This window comes from Gymnogyps californianus, chromosome 1 (genome assembly GCF_018139145.2).
Source record: "Gymnogyps californianus isolate 813 chromosome 1, ASM1813914v2, whole genome shotgun sequence".
Lineage (NCBI taxonomy): Eukaryota > Metazoa > Chordata > Aves > Accipitriformes > Cathartidae > Gymnogyps > Gymnogyps californianus.
The window spans coordinates 142,160,448-142,178,467 of record NC_059471.1 but is presented as its reverse complement, the minus strand read 5'-3'; the positions used below and the strand labels follow the sequence as shown (position 1 = coordinate 142,178,467).

Here is an 18,020-nt window from a genome sequence, read left to right as displayed (position 1 = left end):
TCCATATCTCAGTCCACGTGGGAACCACAGAAATCAATGAGGACCTGCAGTGGCACCAGGGTCATGCACATGCAGGCACATGCAGATGTGCCTCCAGTCAACATTCCCACTGGAGGAATTTGGGCTCAATTTCACTTCTGCTCTGCAACCCACAGAGTGTACTTGCTGCCCCAGAGGGCAACACTTTCTAGCATGGCAGTGGCTTAACACGGACTTCAGTAATTGTGACACATTTCTTCCTCTGGGTTCAACACACTGAAGTGGCTGCTTTCTTGCAAGCTACTTAGCAGCCTGAGCTTCTGCCACAGCAGTAGGGTCTCCATGGACCTTGAGCCTGCCAGCTCTTCCAGGCTGGCTAAGCAAGAAGCGCTCTGCCAAACAGCCAAATGCCCTGGAAGATGCAACTAGGCCACAGTTCCCACATGTTTAATCCAGCATGGCATGCAACACCTGGAGTGGGAATTTTATCCCTTCCAATCCATAGCTAGTTCTGCCTCACGGCCTCAGTATCCTTTTACGTCTGTATGTTTTTATTCAGTATATTGAGATCCTGGAAACAGCTTGTCTTCATCTTCCTCCCAGCCTATCTGTACCTGTATTAAGTTCAATAGCCCACTATCTCTGTTCTTGAGGCTGTCAAACTGCTGATCACTCTTAAAAGAGGCCGTATCTTTCTCTGTCTTCATACAGTACTAAATGCAGTATTAACACTCTATAGCTCTGGTGCAAGTGCAGTTTAGGGAGCCACAGTTGTCTCTGTTGTTTATCATTACTGTCTGATGATTTTTGATACTCTTATTTTGCTCTAAGGAATATCTGGGCATCACTGATTTCTCCCTTCTCTGGGTGTTCTCACACTTCTGCTACATGTCTGAAGTTGAATGATGTCTTCCAAGCCCTAGCAGTGTGGACAGAAACTGGATGTTTATTTTGATAGAATGAGTATATTTAATGCCAGCAAGATGACCATATTCATTAGTCTGACCTCCTGCACTTAAGCAGCCTCTAGCATTTTGCTTGGTAACCTCTGAAAGCACCTCTGTTCCAGAAAGGATTGTCTAGGTGTTTTCCTGGACTGATCTCTTAGTCTTCTCCATCAGTTTAATTTTTAGCATTCAAATTGGTGTGATCCTTTTTAATTGCTAAATTTGGTAAAGGCTGGATAATTTCTCTTAAAAGAGTGTAATGCATACCTGATCCTTCCAGGAATCAGCAGGTACCTCTTGATACATTTCTCACATTATTTTGTTGGGTCTGAGGTTACACACAAGAAAGCAGGATTCCAGCTAAGTAGTTCCCTTGGGCTGGCTGGCTGCCTCTATTAATTCATATCACCAGAGCAGCTCAGTTCAGAAGACAGTAATCTTTCATTGGCCCTTTCAGTGGTTCGAGGAACTGCAGTAGTCAGATCCTTCTTTGATGCTATGCACCAAGGGGACAACTCTTAACCCAGCAAACTCATCACCCTCATTAACATCAGAGCAACTGGTTTCCCACTGCTTACCTAGAAGTTACGGCAAAGGGAACTGCTGTTGGGAAGAACAAGACAGTACATGTGGGAGAGTCTTTAAAGGCAAATGGCAGCTTGTTTTCTTTATCTCTGCTATGAGACCTTATCAAAAGAGACCAGTTGCACTTTCTGGGAACCACTGTGCTATCTCTGGGATTTGAAAACAGAAGGAAAGCATCTTAAAAAATGAGACTTGGCAATGAAATTGTAGGCCTAAACTGGTTGCTCCCTCTCCAGAGTAAATACAATCCTTTCTTTAGGAACTCTTCCAAGGGACTTTTATGTGATCTCACGTACCAACAAATTAATTTCCCCTTCTCTTTTCAGTTTCTTTCAAAAATTCCCTATTTAATTTTCTTCCCCACAGAGTCCGCAAGCTTATTCTCTTCCACAAGCTTCCCTCAGGGCTTCCTCAGAGTCTGCAGAAATGGGGCTGCAGAACGACATCTTAATGCAGTAAATACCTATTCCCTATGTGTTCCCCTTAACACATGTGCCAAGTCAACTGACCACCATACATTCCTCTTCCTGTCAGCACTGCAGAGCCAATTCTGCTCCCAGTCAGTGAGTATGGTTTTGTTCTGCCTCATGCATCAGCCACGGAACTATTTGCTTGCTTTTGGATCACCAAAAGCTTTGCCTGAGGGGCTGGGAAGATTTATGGTTTTGGATGGAAACTGGAGAATTTGGCAACTTCAGCCAGGCAAAAATTGGCAGCTAACTTTGGGGTCTTTGGGGGTATCTTTGACTATAGCTGGTGGGATTCGGCCCAAGGGTTTTTACATTTCTATAATGAAATACATCATCATCATCATCACCACCATTATTATTACATTATTATTTCTCTGCTGTTGGGCAAAGAAAAACGTTTCCAACATTTTTCCCTGCAGCATTATGAAGGACCCCACCACCTTCTTTTTTTGTAAGCAGCACCAAACTAAAAAACTGGATAACGGTAGAGGATTACCTGATAAACTCCCTTTTGGCAGACAATAATTTCTTCTAATATTTTAAACATGGTTGTGCAAAACTACTTGCTAAATCTCAGTACTGCAAGGAGAGCTGGAGAACAGCAGTGGCAGCTTTTGCCCATGGGACTGCTGAGGAGGAAAAGGTGCCCAGCCTCAGAAGTGCCAAGCCAAGCTTCCCTCTTCCTCCGTTTCTTCAGCTGAGCTGAACTGCTCAGCAATTCTGAATTTGGTCAGCTGTCCTAGCAGAGAGAGGAATGAGAAAATCAGTGCTGGGTCCTGAGGCTTTCTGAGTGGCAGGCAGCAGTACATTTCATATCTAATGAGGTAAGCTTGTTTCTTCTGTGCAGACACTTCACTTCATCACTCACATCAGGAAACACATCCAGAACTCTCCCTAGCCTAATGCTCCCTGATGCCTCTGACCATATTTCAACCAACCCTGCCATGGCTTCTCCCCCGGTTTGTGAAATCACTTGACAGATAACCTTAGTCAACCTGGTGTTCAATGTAATGACCAGCAGCACTGGATGTGTGAGCTTCTGGAGCCGGGGAGAGGCCACAGAGCTGTGCTGCGGCTGAGGACGGATCACCTCTGTGAGCCTGCAGCCAAGGCACCTATACATCTGGCCATGTGGCACCCTCTGTACATCCTCTCTGTACAGACACCCTCTAGACACCCTCAGATTGAGTATTCACGTACTCCAAGAGAAGAAACATAAGGGATCCCCATCTGCTCTCAGATAGGGGAAGGGGGCAGAGAGGGCAGAAGAACCCTCAGCTACGGGAGTCTCCCCAGAGGGTTTGCAGAGAGACGTGCCAATCACCAGAGACAACTCTGCAGATACTTTCAAATAGAGAAATTTTAAAAAGAAAGGAATTATTTTTGCACATAAGAAAGTTTGCTGGGTCTCTTACGGAACATGAAAAAAACCTACTAATAACTAGACACAACAGTATAAAATTAGTAAGTCTGCCCAAGGTCACAGACACAAAGGGAGCCAAGGGAGGTGTTCTATAAAGGCATTTGGAAAGGAAGATTTCAAATCATTACTGGTTTTCACTATCAAGCGCGTCACACTTAGCCTCACCATAAGCTCATGGCAGTTGCTCTCATCTTACTTTTTCTCCTTACTGTTATCCTTGTGAATAACAATTTTTAAAAGGATTTCTAAAGGATCTTTAAAAGATTTAAAAATGCATTATAAGGATCTGAACCTGAGTAAAGCACCACTATCTTCTAAATACAACCAAAGCTAATAGTATAAAAAACGCCTAAGTACTTTTAACAGTATTGTTCATATTTAGAACCTACTACTTTTAAAATCAATAGAAAATGAGTTGAGCTAAGCACTTTGTCAGATCAGTTTTTTTCCTAAGAGCTACAAAATCTACCCACTATTGGATGAGGAAGGGCTGGAACTGCTTGGTGAAAGGCCATATGCCAAAGAAAGTCTAAGTACATTTGCAGCCTTTCACTGATGGCAAATCAGAGAAAGGTCAACATAGCTGTAATAAATGAGCCTGACTTAAAACCGTACCTCCGAATGCTTATCCTGGAGAATGAAAGTGCAACTACAGTCGATGGTATTTGTGATAAGTCAAATGTGTTATGTATGCCAGCACCAACAAAGTTGTAGCACCGTGGGCATCAGGATGTGTAGCTCTTGGATGACAGCTCTTCTCAGTGCCCTGTATGAGCACTTCGGTGATCAGTTTGTGCAAACACATCTTCATTGTTACGTGAAAGGTGCACACATGTGCTAACAAATGCGTTGCTCAGCAGATGTGAGGGACCACCATCACCAACGCGTCTCTGACATTCACTTTATTTGCTTCTTAGCCTCCCCACATTATGTATAGATTGTCTTTGACACAAGATTTTGAAACAAAATTATTTATGGTACGAAAATAAAGATCCTCTTGAGCCAACTTGCTTGTATGGGTATTTCTGCATGTGACAATTGGACACAATCACTTAGCAGCAACACAAGGGCCTCCAAGCTTTGAGGACTGAATCTGCTGTGATACGAGGTGAAAGAGAAAGAGATCTAAAGACAAGAAAGGCAAAAGGCTAAGTTTCTGTGTGATGAAGATCTTGAAATTGGAGACTGAAGTTGTGTCAATACTTAGACTGTCTGTAGACTTCCCAGACATTACCCTTGCTCTTGGGTCTATGCTTACCTGTCCTAGATCTTTCCCACCCCTCCCACCCCTCTCCATTACATGAGGGCTTTGTTGTGCTCAGGTTCCTCTATTAATCTGAGGAACCCAGTAGGAGGCAATTGGCTTTGGCTCCTATTATGTTTATCCTCTTACCATTGTTTTGCTAGGACAATCTAAAACACAATTAAAGTCAATACTTTCCCAACATGTTTTAAGAAAACAAAGTACTTTCATCAAAACATTGCCAAGATTTTATAAGCAAACATGTATCCTTTTCCAAAATCGATAATTTTCCAAGGCAAAGACAAGTTGAGTTATCTACCGCTTTATGGCGATAAACTGTGCTACTACTTCAACTGCTTGGGGTAGGAGAAGCCATATATCAAGAGCAGAAGTGTATTAAAAGAAACTTCAGGCAGGTTTATTTGTTTTCCTATAAAAATAAACATGTTTAGTAGTCTGCACTCTGCTCAAGCCACTATTTACACAGCAACTCTGTAAGAGCAGCTTAACAGCCTGATGAGACAACATAAAAAAGGCTTTACCCCCTCTGTATCAAGCAAGGAATATTCCCTCTATCCTGCAAGACATTTGATTTTTAGACATATTTCTGAAAAGAGGAAGCTGTTTGTTTCCATCACCCTTTAGTAAGAGCTGCTAGTGAGACTTCTTGAAAGAACAAGGGACTAGTCTGGGTGAAAATGTGCCTAGTGTTATTTGATGGTGCTGAAAGAGCAAATACAACATCACAGTTTCAGTTTTCAACTGAAAACTCAAATGCAGCACTTCACCTCCCGTGGACCTGACTGTGCATTCCCAGCTTACTTCAAGCTCTTGCTGAAGTCAGTGGCCATGGAATATACACAATTGCTGTTCTCTGTCTGTGCTTCAAAGGCTTGCTTAAAAACTCTACCCAGAAAGGCTGGCCTCCATGGAGTTGAGAAACAGCAGGTATCCCTCTGAAAACACTAACAGAAATGTTTTGCAAATATGCATCAAAAAAACTCCACCCAGCAAAACCCCAGACGATACTCCTCCATTCCACTGCCTCTTAATATTTCAGCTTAGATTTTTGTTTTCATCTCACTTGTCCTAACTAAGGCCTCATCTCCAAGTTATCAGAACAAGTAATAGTAGTTCATAACATGGCTACTGGCAGAAAATCACACCCCTTCACTTCAATAGGTTAGGCTTTTATTCTCATTAGAACAAAATAAACAAAACAGGGCACTTTTAAAAGGTCCAGAAGGGTAGATGCAAGCACAGGAAAATGAAACTCTTCTGAATATTTAGGGTAGGGTTGCCATTTTATTGCAGTTCTGTATAGCACTTAGTGTAAAGGATATCTGACCCTAATCAATGTGATTAAATGAGTGAGCTCAGTAATATGGCATTATCTCAATGTGCACCACTGCAATAGTGGAGAATATATATACACATAATCTTTCTCTGGTTCTTTTTAAAAACAATTCCTATTGAATTACAGCTTTCAGCACTATTTATCAACAGATTATTGTTTGTGGAAGAATGCTACCTTCCTGCTCAAACTATTCCAAGGCTGACTCATATCCTGGTAATTCATTAATACATAACATGATTTTAGTCCAGTAAAATCATTTCTCCACTATACACATCATAAATCCTACAGCATCAACTGAAAAATATATCTCAAATTCTCTTTCTAAATACTAATGGAACGTTTTGCTTGGCTTCCCACACCCATCATCAAGGGGAGGGGGCCAGACAGAGCTGTAAAAAGCAATTTGATAGCAGTATACTTTATAGAGTTTAACATAGGAATATAAGAGCTACCATACTGAATGGAGACCTGAGGTCAAACTAATCTAGTATCTTACTTCCAACAGCAGCCCGTGTCAGAAGCTTCATGGGAAAATAGAGGTGGAATAATTTGTCCCATCTGCCCTTACCACATTAGGTCTCATCCCATTAGAAATTGATTTAAAGTCTAGATTGCGAGGTTTAATACTCCTTCCAAGGAGCAGCAACCAAAGAAAATTTGCCTTTAACTTATGATAACACTGTGCTGCAGAGAGGAGAACTGGAGGTGAGGGGGATGTATTTGTTTTTGTGTTTCAGCAGACTTAATTGCTACAACCAACATGGGAGATACTATCACTTGGCAAACAAACTTGTACTGGCTGTTTTTACTTCATGCCTGGGGCATTTATTGGTTTTGGGTATGACTTGCAACCCTTTTTTTCTCACAGAGGCAGACTGTACTACTATTCACAATCTCACTGACACCAAGAGTAAGCACCATGTGTAACAGAAAGGATTTGAGAAGTATTCCTTTTATTGACAGTGTAACATGTTGCTTCCCAGCGGAATATTTTTTTAATCTGATGCTAGAAGCAATATGGTGCTTGTCAAAAAGCAAGATATTTTTGTAAGGCTCAGTGACACAGAATGCCTTAGAGAAAATCTGCATAGGGAATGAACATCATCAGTGACAGGGAAATCATCTTGAATTTTCTTTCTGTGAGCTAGTCTGATTTCCACAAGCAGCTCCCAGTATCTCCTCCAGTGCACCACCGATTCTCCCTGGTTCTTGAGCTACGTTGGCAGCTGAACCAGCACTGTTGTTTATATACCAAGTGTCCACACAATTAAACATAATGGGCCAGACTCAGCTGGACTGGCTGAAAATCAGCCTCTATCAAGTCAATGTATTTTATATCTTACAGCACACCTGTCTGATGTGGATGAGTATATGAGTGCATCAAGGCAAAATCACTCTCCTTCATGTGTACCACGCAAATGAGTGTTGATAGGGGAATGGCTTGAATCCCTTCATCTCTCTCTCTCTCTCTCATTAATCACCCCCGTGCTGGCACTGACTCACCCTGCTCAATCAGTGTAAGATAATTAGGACCAGCAGGTTCCCTTAGTGTGATAGCACTGTAACTCTGCTGAGTACAGTAGCCTTCTCTCTGATACAAGTGAGAGCAAAATGAAGCCCTGGGTATTTTCTCTGACTGCTGAAGACCTCAAACTTACAGCAAATGCACATGCAAACTCAGGCAAAAGTCAGTGAGGGGACTCGTAAGCCTGCTTGCTCCTCACTCCAGACAGCAAACACGCTCCCTGGGATCCTCGCTGCTACCTCCCTCACAAGGACACAGGCAGCAACACCCTAATGGCTTGCTAATGCTCTCCACCCACTACAGTTCAGTCCTGACCATGAGGGTAACAACCTCAATGAGTGCTTTGTGTGGGTTCAGGTAAAAATGTATTTTAAATATTAAGAAAAAAACCCACATCAAGCAGTAAAATTTCTGCTGGTGCCCTCTTTATACCGTCTCAGCTGGCTGTGAAGCTGTATGTTATTGCCACTTGAGAAAGAAGGGGAAGGCTAAATAAAGTTACTTTTATTGAACATTTGCTTCTTTTATGTATTTAATGGGGGGAGAAAAGGAAAGAGAGGGGGTAGACCAACAACAAAACTTTCCAACATTTTTCACTGGAAAGTTGGCCAAACCATAATGTTGATGCATTGAATCTGAGGGGTCTGGGCCTCACCCATTGTCTTTTAAACTGACTTACATGAAACATTAGTTCTAGCACTGATATGGATTAGCTGAAGGGTTTAATCAGTCTCTTTACTGCTGTATGGTGCAGCTGTACCCATTTAAAATTTCTCACAGCTCACTGCCTCTAGGACTGCACTAGGATATACTCAGCTATAACTCAGAGCAACAAGAGTTGGGGGAGTAGCAGTAAAGTAAAAAGATAGTTTGGCTTGTCTGGGAGAATCATGACATAAAATTCCCCTGTCCTGCTATTCCAAGGAATTTCCTCAGGATTTTAAAACTGGGACATAGGACATGGGATTCTCCCTGTCCTCCATTTTCACGATGCAATGAGAGATAGAGAGGGACAGATGCTCCAGCCCTGACCTCTACCCATGCATTTAGTTAAGTAACCTCAGGTGGGTGACTGTGTCCTGTATATATCAACGCAAGAGGTGTATCCTCATCCTGAGACCTTCATCAGGTTCTGTGATTGGGACAAGGCCAGTTGCTTTACTGGGTTACATGATCAAATGTGGGTGGCAGGTCACTGTCATGTAACCCAAGGGTGCAAACCTCTTCGGCCCCTTTTTTATTTTTTAATGTGGTCACTCTATGTCAAAGATGTCTGGAGATTCAGTGCTGCCGGTGTGGATGCACTGATTTATTCGGGATTAAACTGGTCCTGTACAGCCGTATTTATCATCAATGGTTCCATACAGAAAAGTATAGTGAGATCTTTGTAGCTAATCTTTGTGGGCTTCTTTAGGCCAAAAATAATTCCCACAAACACTTTCTATCTGTCCTTCCCTGTATGATTAATCCCTCATTTCATACCCATTTTCAAAATGGAGATACCATGCTGGGAGATTCAAGTCTTGCCCTTGGAAGGCTAATAGTACATGTTTTGTACAAATAAGTGAAAAGGTGGATGTTATGAGAACGGATTACATATCCAGTTAATATGGCAATGGTTCAAGACGAGGCCTGTAGGATCCTTGGATCATAGACAGTTACTGTATTTTTCAAGGTGCTATTTTTCTTTCTCTCATTCTGGAATGAAAGAAGACTTCTCTTGACAATTATGCATTGGGAGCCCTATGTAAAGCATCCCTCCAGCAAGAGATCGATCATAGGGTCAGCTAGGTCTAATCACATCAAATTCTCTGGAATGAAGACCTATTTGGCAGTAAAGAAAGGTCAGTCTCTCGTTTAACAGTATTATTTTAGGATTGCATGGATTACGGTTCTGTGGTGCAGTGGGTTAACACAGAAGACCTGAGGCTGGGTTCAAATCTTATTTCAGATCATAAGTAAAACACAGTTGTGGATGGCAAGAGTTGGGAGGTATATCCTGTAACACATCAGAAAGCTATCACAAAACTTGCTACACTCATCAAGTCTGCTCAGAGACAACCTGAGAAACAAAAAAACAGAGCTGGACAAGGTTTGAGGTGTTTTGTAGGTCAGCATTGCAATACACTGGCAGAGTTACTACGAAAACTGCCTCAATATCTGCTCACAGCATCCTTGGCTCTAGCCATTACTTCCAGTTGCTCCACTCCATGAGCATCAAGTTTTTGAGGAACACTTGTCTGGAAGCAAAGCTGAGGAGAGAGGAAGCAGGGATACAGTGGGGCATATAAGAAACACATTTGTTTTAAAAGAGAGAAAGAAAAGTCCAATACACAAATACGATAGTGGATATGCTCGTGTCTTTCTCTTGTAATGAGAGGAAAAAACCACCTCAAATCAGCTATACTTGGACTTCTATTGGATAGCTTTGTAGTGTTAAAAAACCCCAAATCTCTAGCAAAATGTGCCCACAGAAAATCACTAGAGGGAAAATTCAATCTATCATGAAGCTAGGGGGGCAAATTCTGTTCAGGATTTCCTGCTGTATAAACCTGCACCACTGAATTTCCTTTGGATAGACACCAGCACTACCACCAGCAGATTATGAGGCCCTGTATTCCAGTGCCTAGTTACAAAAGAGTCAATCGCATTCATTTGAAATCTGGTAGGAAGGTAGTAAAGAATAACCAATAGTCAAACAGGCAATACATCAAAGCAAATAAAAAATGCTGTCAGCTACTCTGTGTGAACACATGGCCTTAAAGAAGCCTTGAAAATACCAGACAGCCCATGCAGGTATTCCACATGCCCCAGAGGTACTTTTGCCTGGTGGACAATCATCTCCTTTTACAGTGGCTGTATCAATTCCAACGGTTGGTGAAAAGGCTACCTGGGCAGACTTCATTACAGCTGATCATCATGTCTGTGAGATCTAGCAATCATCAAGCCCCACTTAAGCCTGATTTGGAGGCTGTAAGTGGACTAGAATGATGCAAATGCCTTGAACTGCCCCCTGCAAAAGTTTAAATTCCTCAGCATAGGAGGATTTCGCTCTATTTTGGTCAGAGGTGAAGAGGGACAGAGGGTGAGAGTGTAGATTTAGCAGGCCGAAGTATTACACGTTGATCACTGGATGTTTCCACTAAAAGCACTTTTTTTCTGAATGTAACTCATCTTTCCAACTCTACCACTCCCTGGAGAGAGTTATGACAAATGCATGTGCTGTCTCTCCTTGTCTTGCTTTGCAAAAGGCAATTCCTACAGCAGGAAGAGAAAATTATTTATGATAGAATTTCACACATTTTTCTGGGTGCTTAATGAAGCTTGAACTTGAGTGGAGCAGAGAGACTGCTTATTGTTGAATTTTTTTCGAGATCACTGCACAACAAACAGAAACTGAATAAGCAATTAAGTTAACTGGCTTTAAAACTCATATTGGCTGAGGATTAAGGTAATTATGTCTGCGCTTACACACATTCATCGCAGCTTTAAACAGTCTTGCTGGCTGTATTGTTGCTGATGTGGTTCTAAAACTAATCTGTGGTGTTGTCCTGCTGTTAATTACCACAAAGGTTACAAACACAAGCTCTCCTTGCTATAAATATAACTATGTTATGTGTATTACATGCTCAAAGGAGATGCAAGCCTCTTTTGCTAGGTTTATACAAAGAGATCCAACCGTTTCTTCCTGTATCAAAGAATTTACAATACCTTAGACTTAAGGGATCTGTTAAAATAATACACAATAGATGGGTTTGGTATTGTCATACAGTGATTTCACCGTCAAAGGAGAAAAAAATCTATTTTTAAGTTTGCATGAAAAGAGAGACTCTGGGAAAGCAGTATCAGTCTCCACAATATCACTGGCAGGGCAATGTGGATTCTTCACCTTCTGGGTTACAAGTAAGTTTCCTTTTAAATGGCTGGAATGCAGGGGAGGGGAAAGGAAGGGAAACCCCCACATTCTCCTTGTCTAACAAGGAGCCACAGCGTGAGAACCACTCCCTAGCAGAAGTAATCTGTGATTGACAATGGTTTTCTTTGCAGCCAGGGCTAAAAATGGTTTAGCTGTAAACAGACAAATACAGAACATTTTAATGCCCTTTACAAACGCAAGGGCTGCTTACACAAGCACTCTACATGCAGGGTGGCTAGCTAGTGGCACCAAGTGAGCAGCAAGCTTCAGAGTTCCTGAAACCCAATGAATTTTCATATCAGGGTATGAGCACAAACACAGGACAAAAAAAAATTTCTTGTAATGGGCAGATTCACAAAAACTGGAGGTTTATTCTCCAGGCGGTCCAGGCATTCGTATGTGTGATCTTAGGCAAGCTGCTATATTTGGCTTCACCCTTCCTGCCTGAAAAACTGAGAGAAATACTTTCCTCTTCACAGAGAGGATGAATGTGTGTAAGGCACTTGGTACGATGGGGTGGGAGCTCTGCAAACAACCAGAACAAAGTCTGAGACTTTGATACAATTTCCCTGCAATCTTAAAGTCAGCTCTAAGGTCTACAATGAAAGGACATCAAGGAAATGAGGTGAGGTGGGACAACCTCAGAATTTCACAGGGAATATGAAGGAACCTTTTTATTGAAACATGTAAAATTGCCTTGTGCTGAAGTTAATGATCATATGAAGAAAGTTATGCAGCAACAGCTTACTTATATTTTTCAACAGTTTGAAAAATGTTGCTAACATGAACTGTATCTCTGTGGCTTTGTTCTTCTTCACTGTTTCTTTCCTGTGAATCAGACACAGTCACAGACTTATCCAGGGGTTCTGCAGGTTGTAAAAGGGCAAGCTTACCAGCTGTTTCCATGGGCATTTTGCCTAAGGTTAGCAGAATCTGTTCCTTGATGTTAGTGATGAACTCATTTGGAGATGAACTCCCTATACCCTAGGGAGGCCACCTGAACTAAATAGGACTCAGCCCCAAACAATGTAGACTTCTAAGGTCCTAAATGAGTATTTGGTAAACACGTTGATTCATAACTGAAAGAAATCTTTATTTTAAAAATGAAAACCAGAGGAGAAAGGCAATGTTGACAGCAAGACTGTAAGTCATAGAAACTCTATTATGAATCAAAACAACCAATGTAACATGAACAACAGCATCTTTTATAATACAAATTAGACTTTTCTGTTTCACACATTGGAAAGGCTAATATGCCCAGAATAAATTTCCCTGAATTTCTCAGTAATGTTCTATGGTCAGTGTTGACTGGCTGTTACCAAAAAAACCTGCGGATGATTTATATTCCAGCAGAGTCACTAACCCCAAACCACATTTTTCTGTCAGCCCTGACATTAATAACTATAACCACTTCCACTAACTATATCCTTTTTGCAGCGGAAGAAGCAAAGTACAGGTGATTCATACATCAGTGATTTCTTGATCTATATTCACTTTCCTTCTTTCCTTATTAGCAGGCCTACTGACTGCATGAGTCACCAATTATCACCTTAAGCACGAGACAGGAACTAAATTATCACAGTGCTCCCTCCACAAAGCAGGCATCGTACCATGTTTGCTCTAATCAGTCTCTGGGGCCCAAATACCTCAGACTTCAAACTGCAAATAACTTTGTCCTCCCCATTTCATAGTATGAAGAACCAGCATTTCTGGGACTGGAGGAACTTCTCCAGCCCCCAAATTTTCTGGGCTTGCACTAATCTATCTGTTACAGCAACAGATAAGCTACAGTTGACGAATCAAAGTACCATGTAGAGGCAGACAGAGTGCCTGCCCTTGCTCACTGACAATGGAAAAAGTAGGATGGCCAGATCATGCTTATATTTCCATGTCTGATCACACGAGGGAGAGGAGAAGATCAGCTACTGCTTCATTCCTTGCATATACTGTTACTGGTGATTTAGTCATCTGGTAGCCCAGGCACACGAAGAAACAAAACTCAGTTGAACATTTACAGAGCTGCTTCTAGTTTCCCATTATCACAATAGACATCTGATTATTTATAGGCAGCTTTCAAAGCCTATTACTAAGGCTTTGCATAATGAACAAATAAATTTTGCACCAGCTCTTGCCTAACAAGAATGCAGGGCTTGACTTTTCTCTTGAGTTTTTCACTGGTGTAAGTACAATTACTTCAGTGGTGAAACCTCTGACTGATACCACAGTGAGAGCATGTCACGACACATGAAATTCATGAACCAGAAAGTATTCCTAACTATCTCTAAATACATCATGAAGGGAATGTTTCAACATTTTGTCCCTATTTTTAGCAGGTACATCAAAACCTGACAACTTACCCTTGTCTGACATGATCCCACGATGTTATTTCTGCCTAGTCATGTGGCACTAACTGTGCCACTCTCAGCTCTACCCATCCTGTCCCAGCTTGAAACCAACCTTGCACTGACTCCTTTGTGTCTAATCACACAGTCAGGGTGGAGCAGGCTTCTCAGATGATGGTAGTACCAATGAGATGCAATGGAAAATTTTTTGAATGACATATGTATCTTCAGACCTTGGTTTCTCTTTTGTTGATGAACAAAGAAGCTTTAAAATACTAATGCTGTTTTGGGCTTCATAACTTTTATGTGTTCAAAACCTATGCAAATAATTATGCATTAAGAAAAAGGCAATTCCTGCACAAAGTTTTAACTGAATATGTCCTCCTTCCCCTTCTCTCTCTACTGATGCATGCTCATCTTTCTAGCCTTTTCTAGGAGGCTTTTAAAGAGTAAAGTTACAGAGCTCAAATGCTTAAAGTGTCATTTCTCCAAAGGTACATGGTTAGTACTTCAGTTGGAAATGGTTATGCACTTAATTAGTCATAGAATATATAACATCATATGACTTAGAAAACAAATCATGACACACAGAGAAAATGATATAAAACACACTTCATTTGAATTCTCACAAAACACCTCCATTATCCCTCCATAAACAGATTCAGTCAGGCAAAGGTGAGCTCACAAATTAGACTCTTTTTTCAGTTTAAATGTTGCAAATGCTCTATTCCAGAAAGTTACCCTAAATGACTCTGGTGTAAATAAGATAAGATCTGTCCCATTAAGATCATAGCAAATTAGAGGATTTGAACATAAGGCTCTTTGCCTGAGGCTATTCCACTACACCACATGGATTTTCGCACTTTAGCAGGACACTGGCATTCCTACTACTAAAAAACATTGAAACAAGACATTTCCAAAAATCTTCTAACCCCACCTCAGAAAATGGAAATCTGGTAGGTCTTTTCTAACTTTACTTCCTATGACAGTATGATTAAAACCTGTAGTACAAATGACTTCATTATAAAAAAAAAATCCACTGAAAATAACATCCTCATTATACAAAGAGTAAAATAAATGAAGTATTACCTTGGCAGGTCCGTTCATCTGTAAGCAGTTTATAGCCTTTCTGGCAGCTGCACTCAAAGCTGCCAACCGTGTTTCGGCAGAAATGGTCACAGCCACCATTGTTTACCAAGCACTCATCAATGTCTGCAAAGAATGAACGGGCAAAAATTTAGTTCACGACAGCAATTCAGTAGTTCAGGGCAAGAGTACGGGAGTTTACTCAGATCCCCAAGGAGGCCGCTGTCCCTGTTAGGAGTCAGGTTGGTCAGATGTATCCTTTCCCAAACTTTTCTCGCAAGGCTTACAAAAGAGCTATGGGCTGAGTTGTTCTGGAGACAGAGGTGTTTCTCTCAGAACTGGAGCTGCCAGATGACCCAAGCTGAGGCACTTTGATGTTAAAGAACATTCACGGAAGCTTCTTTGCAGATGTAGTGGTCTGCCTGACAGAAGACTTCAGCCTGTGTAAGACGTGAATCCCTTACCTTACATAGGAACTATCAAAACCCAAGAACACATGAAAAATTGAAATAACAACAAACATGAAGTAAAACATACTTGAATTCTGAAAAAATACTTCCATTATTCCTACATAAACAAATGTAGGGGTACATTTGTTCAGAATTAGCATTATATGCTAGTTTGTCCATTATGAACACAGTGTCACTGAATATGCATTTTCATGTGTCTAACTTTTTTGATTTGGTATAACAGAAGAGCAACTGTGAGTGCATGTGAAATGTTGCTTCTTCAGTCGTTCTGAAGGCAGAGCACCTATTGCCTTTATTTCAAAGCCATATATATGTATGAAGGACGGGATCAATGGCTCTTACTTTAAATAATGATTACGAAGTGCATTGATAAACTTGATAAGACCTCTGTTCTGAATTTCAGACTGGTGATTCTACTTCCTCCACCTTATAACTTCCCCCAAAGGTGTTGAAGAACTGGAATGACCAGTCCCTTTTCCAACCCATAAAAGCTTGTGCAGTAAGTATATAATAGGTCACAGAACGTCATTTGAAATACAAGGCACCTTTCCATCCTCCTCCACTTATAAAACCATGGATCCACGTTTATTTTAAAAAGAAAAAAAGTACTTTTTTTTTTTTCAGGAGAAGAACAGTGCCAAAACCCAGCTCTTTTTAGGGATGCATACAGTGAAGAAGTAATATGACATAAAGCCTTGGCTGTCCACTTCTGGAAGTGAAAACAAGATCTTTCAGAAAACCGAGTGGAGAGTGATGTTTCCTATTGAAAAGCTTCTTGCTGTAAGAGCTTTGAAACTTTGAGGTAACAGCTGGCCATTTAAAAAGCAAATCTTCCAAAATGCAAATCTAGGTGCCAAAAGAGCTGTTATGTGGAGATGGAAATTTATCAAAGACAACGTGATGCTGGTGAATGATGGCACATGTAAAAATTATTTGAATTTAGGATGACTTTTAGTGGATGTCATTCATTCATTTTTGAAAACATATGATTACCAACATGGGAGAGTAGTATGGCTCTTACCACTTTTCTGCATCTAAAATATAAACAGCAGCAAGAGGAGTGAGGAGGTAAATCTAGAAATTCTAATAGCTGAGAGGCAAATTCAGCCCTCTTTTCTAAATGGCACTTTGCTGCACTGACATCGACAGAAATATGCTTAGGAGGATGTACTACTCAAATAAGCAAGAACAATGTATATTGTTATAAAGGTTTGCTTATGGGTTGCAGTTGTGGCAAAGAGAAAGCAAATTTGCTCTGAGACCCTCTGAACTAATACTACTGCTTATTACTTTTGTGTCTGGCTCTGCAGAGGAGTGGCTTTTGCATTCAGTCCTATTAAAAGCATGAGGGTAAAATGGTAGGTAGCAGCTGTGGTGGTATTACACCCTGAGTGCTTTGCACAAAGCCAGCTCAAATCTTTATGTCTCAGGTAACAAAGTTCTCAAAGTGATCTGAAACCAGGAGTCGTGTTTCTTGTCTGTGGTCCTCCAGTTTTGGTGATTAGGCTAGCCAAGAACAGATAACCTTAGGCTCTCAACCTGATGAATCTGGTAAAGAACCCACTGAGGGTTGCTCTACCTAATCCCATGAGACTGGAAGCAGCAACCCATTTGGTTTCAGCTGTGATCACCAGCACAGGTCAAGATCAGCAGTGAAAACACAAGACTTCTTGGCCCAATTCCTGCAGGCTGGCATTTCCATTTGTAGAAGTGATTCCTCCCAGCTCGAGTATGTGCAACTGGGACTGCGCAGGTCTTACGATGGATTACCACAACAGTCCCATCCTTTCACACAGCACAGGTGTACCTAACTATAGTTTAGCTTGCCCTGACAAAGCTGTTGGACAAATGGAATTGTGAATTAAAATTACTAATATATTATGCATCATAAACACACAGAGTAGTCATCCATCATGAAGAAGATCTCTTTTACCCATGATAAGAACAACATGACCTTTGGGCTACTCTGCTGCCTGAGACTGCTTGAAGCAGAAATTACTTGCAGCCTGTCAAACACCATTCTGAAGTAAGGATTGATGTTTTAAACGATGGCCCCTGGATTTCACATGTTAAATTCCAAATTCCAGTCTCACTAATTTTCTTTTCAGGGTCTCTGAAGACCGTAAGGGACAAAAATGAAACCCTCCTGGCCTCAGAGGGTAGATTTGAAGCTGTTAATCATTGTAATTCCACTGACAATGCAGCATATCAGTTTTACACCAGCAATTCTTTGGAATAGTTCTGAACCAGGATCTGGGTAAAACCTGGGAGAGTCTACAGGAAAAGAAAGTACTTATTCATTTCTTCTAGCTGGAAAACATGACGTGGCCTTTTGAAACCAGGACCATCAAAACAGAATAGAGGTCAAAACTGTTAGCTGCAAAAACATTCTAAGTAACACAAACAGTGCCAATGTCTCTGCTTTCACTGTATTTCTTTCCACGGCCACAGCAAGACTGACAAGGCATGTAAAAATTATTTCACTCTATGGAGAGCAGTGCATTGTTGCATTTCACTTGGAAGAGAGCAGTATCCAACCGTATCATGTCTAACTGGTTCATAGAAATTGCACCAAGTCTATATCCCCACTATTTTTCTTTCCATAGCTATAAATAATTCGTGTTATGAGCCATGTGAAAATAAATGATTCCACTGTGTGAGAAGGTGAGGCCCCATT

General features: G+C 41.1%; 1 protein-coding gene across 1 annotated transcript in view; it reads right to left on the bottom strand.

Annotated features, from left to right (window-relative positions):
• SCUBE1 (signal peptide, CUB domain and EGF like domain containing 1) overlaps positions 1-18,020 on the bottom strand; it is a 211,663-nt gene that overhangs the window by 36,798 nt on the left and 156,845 nt on the right. The window contains exon 9 of the mRNA XM_050912438.1: positions 14,877-14,999. Coding sequence (XP_050768395.1) covers positions 14,877-14,999 — 123 coding nt within the window. The remainder of the gene's footprint in view (positions 1-14,876; positions 15,000-18,020) is intronic.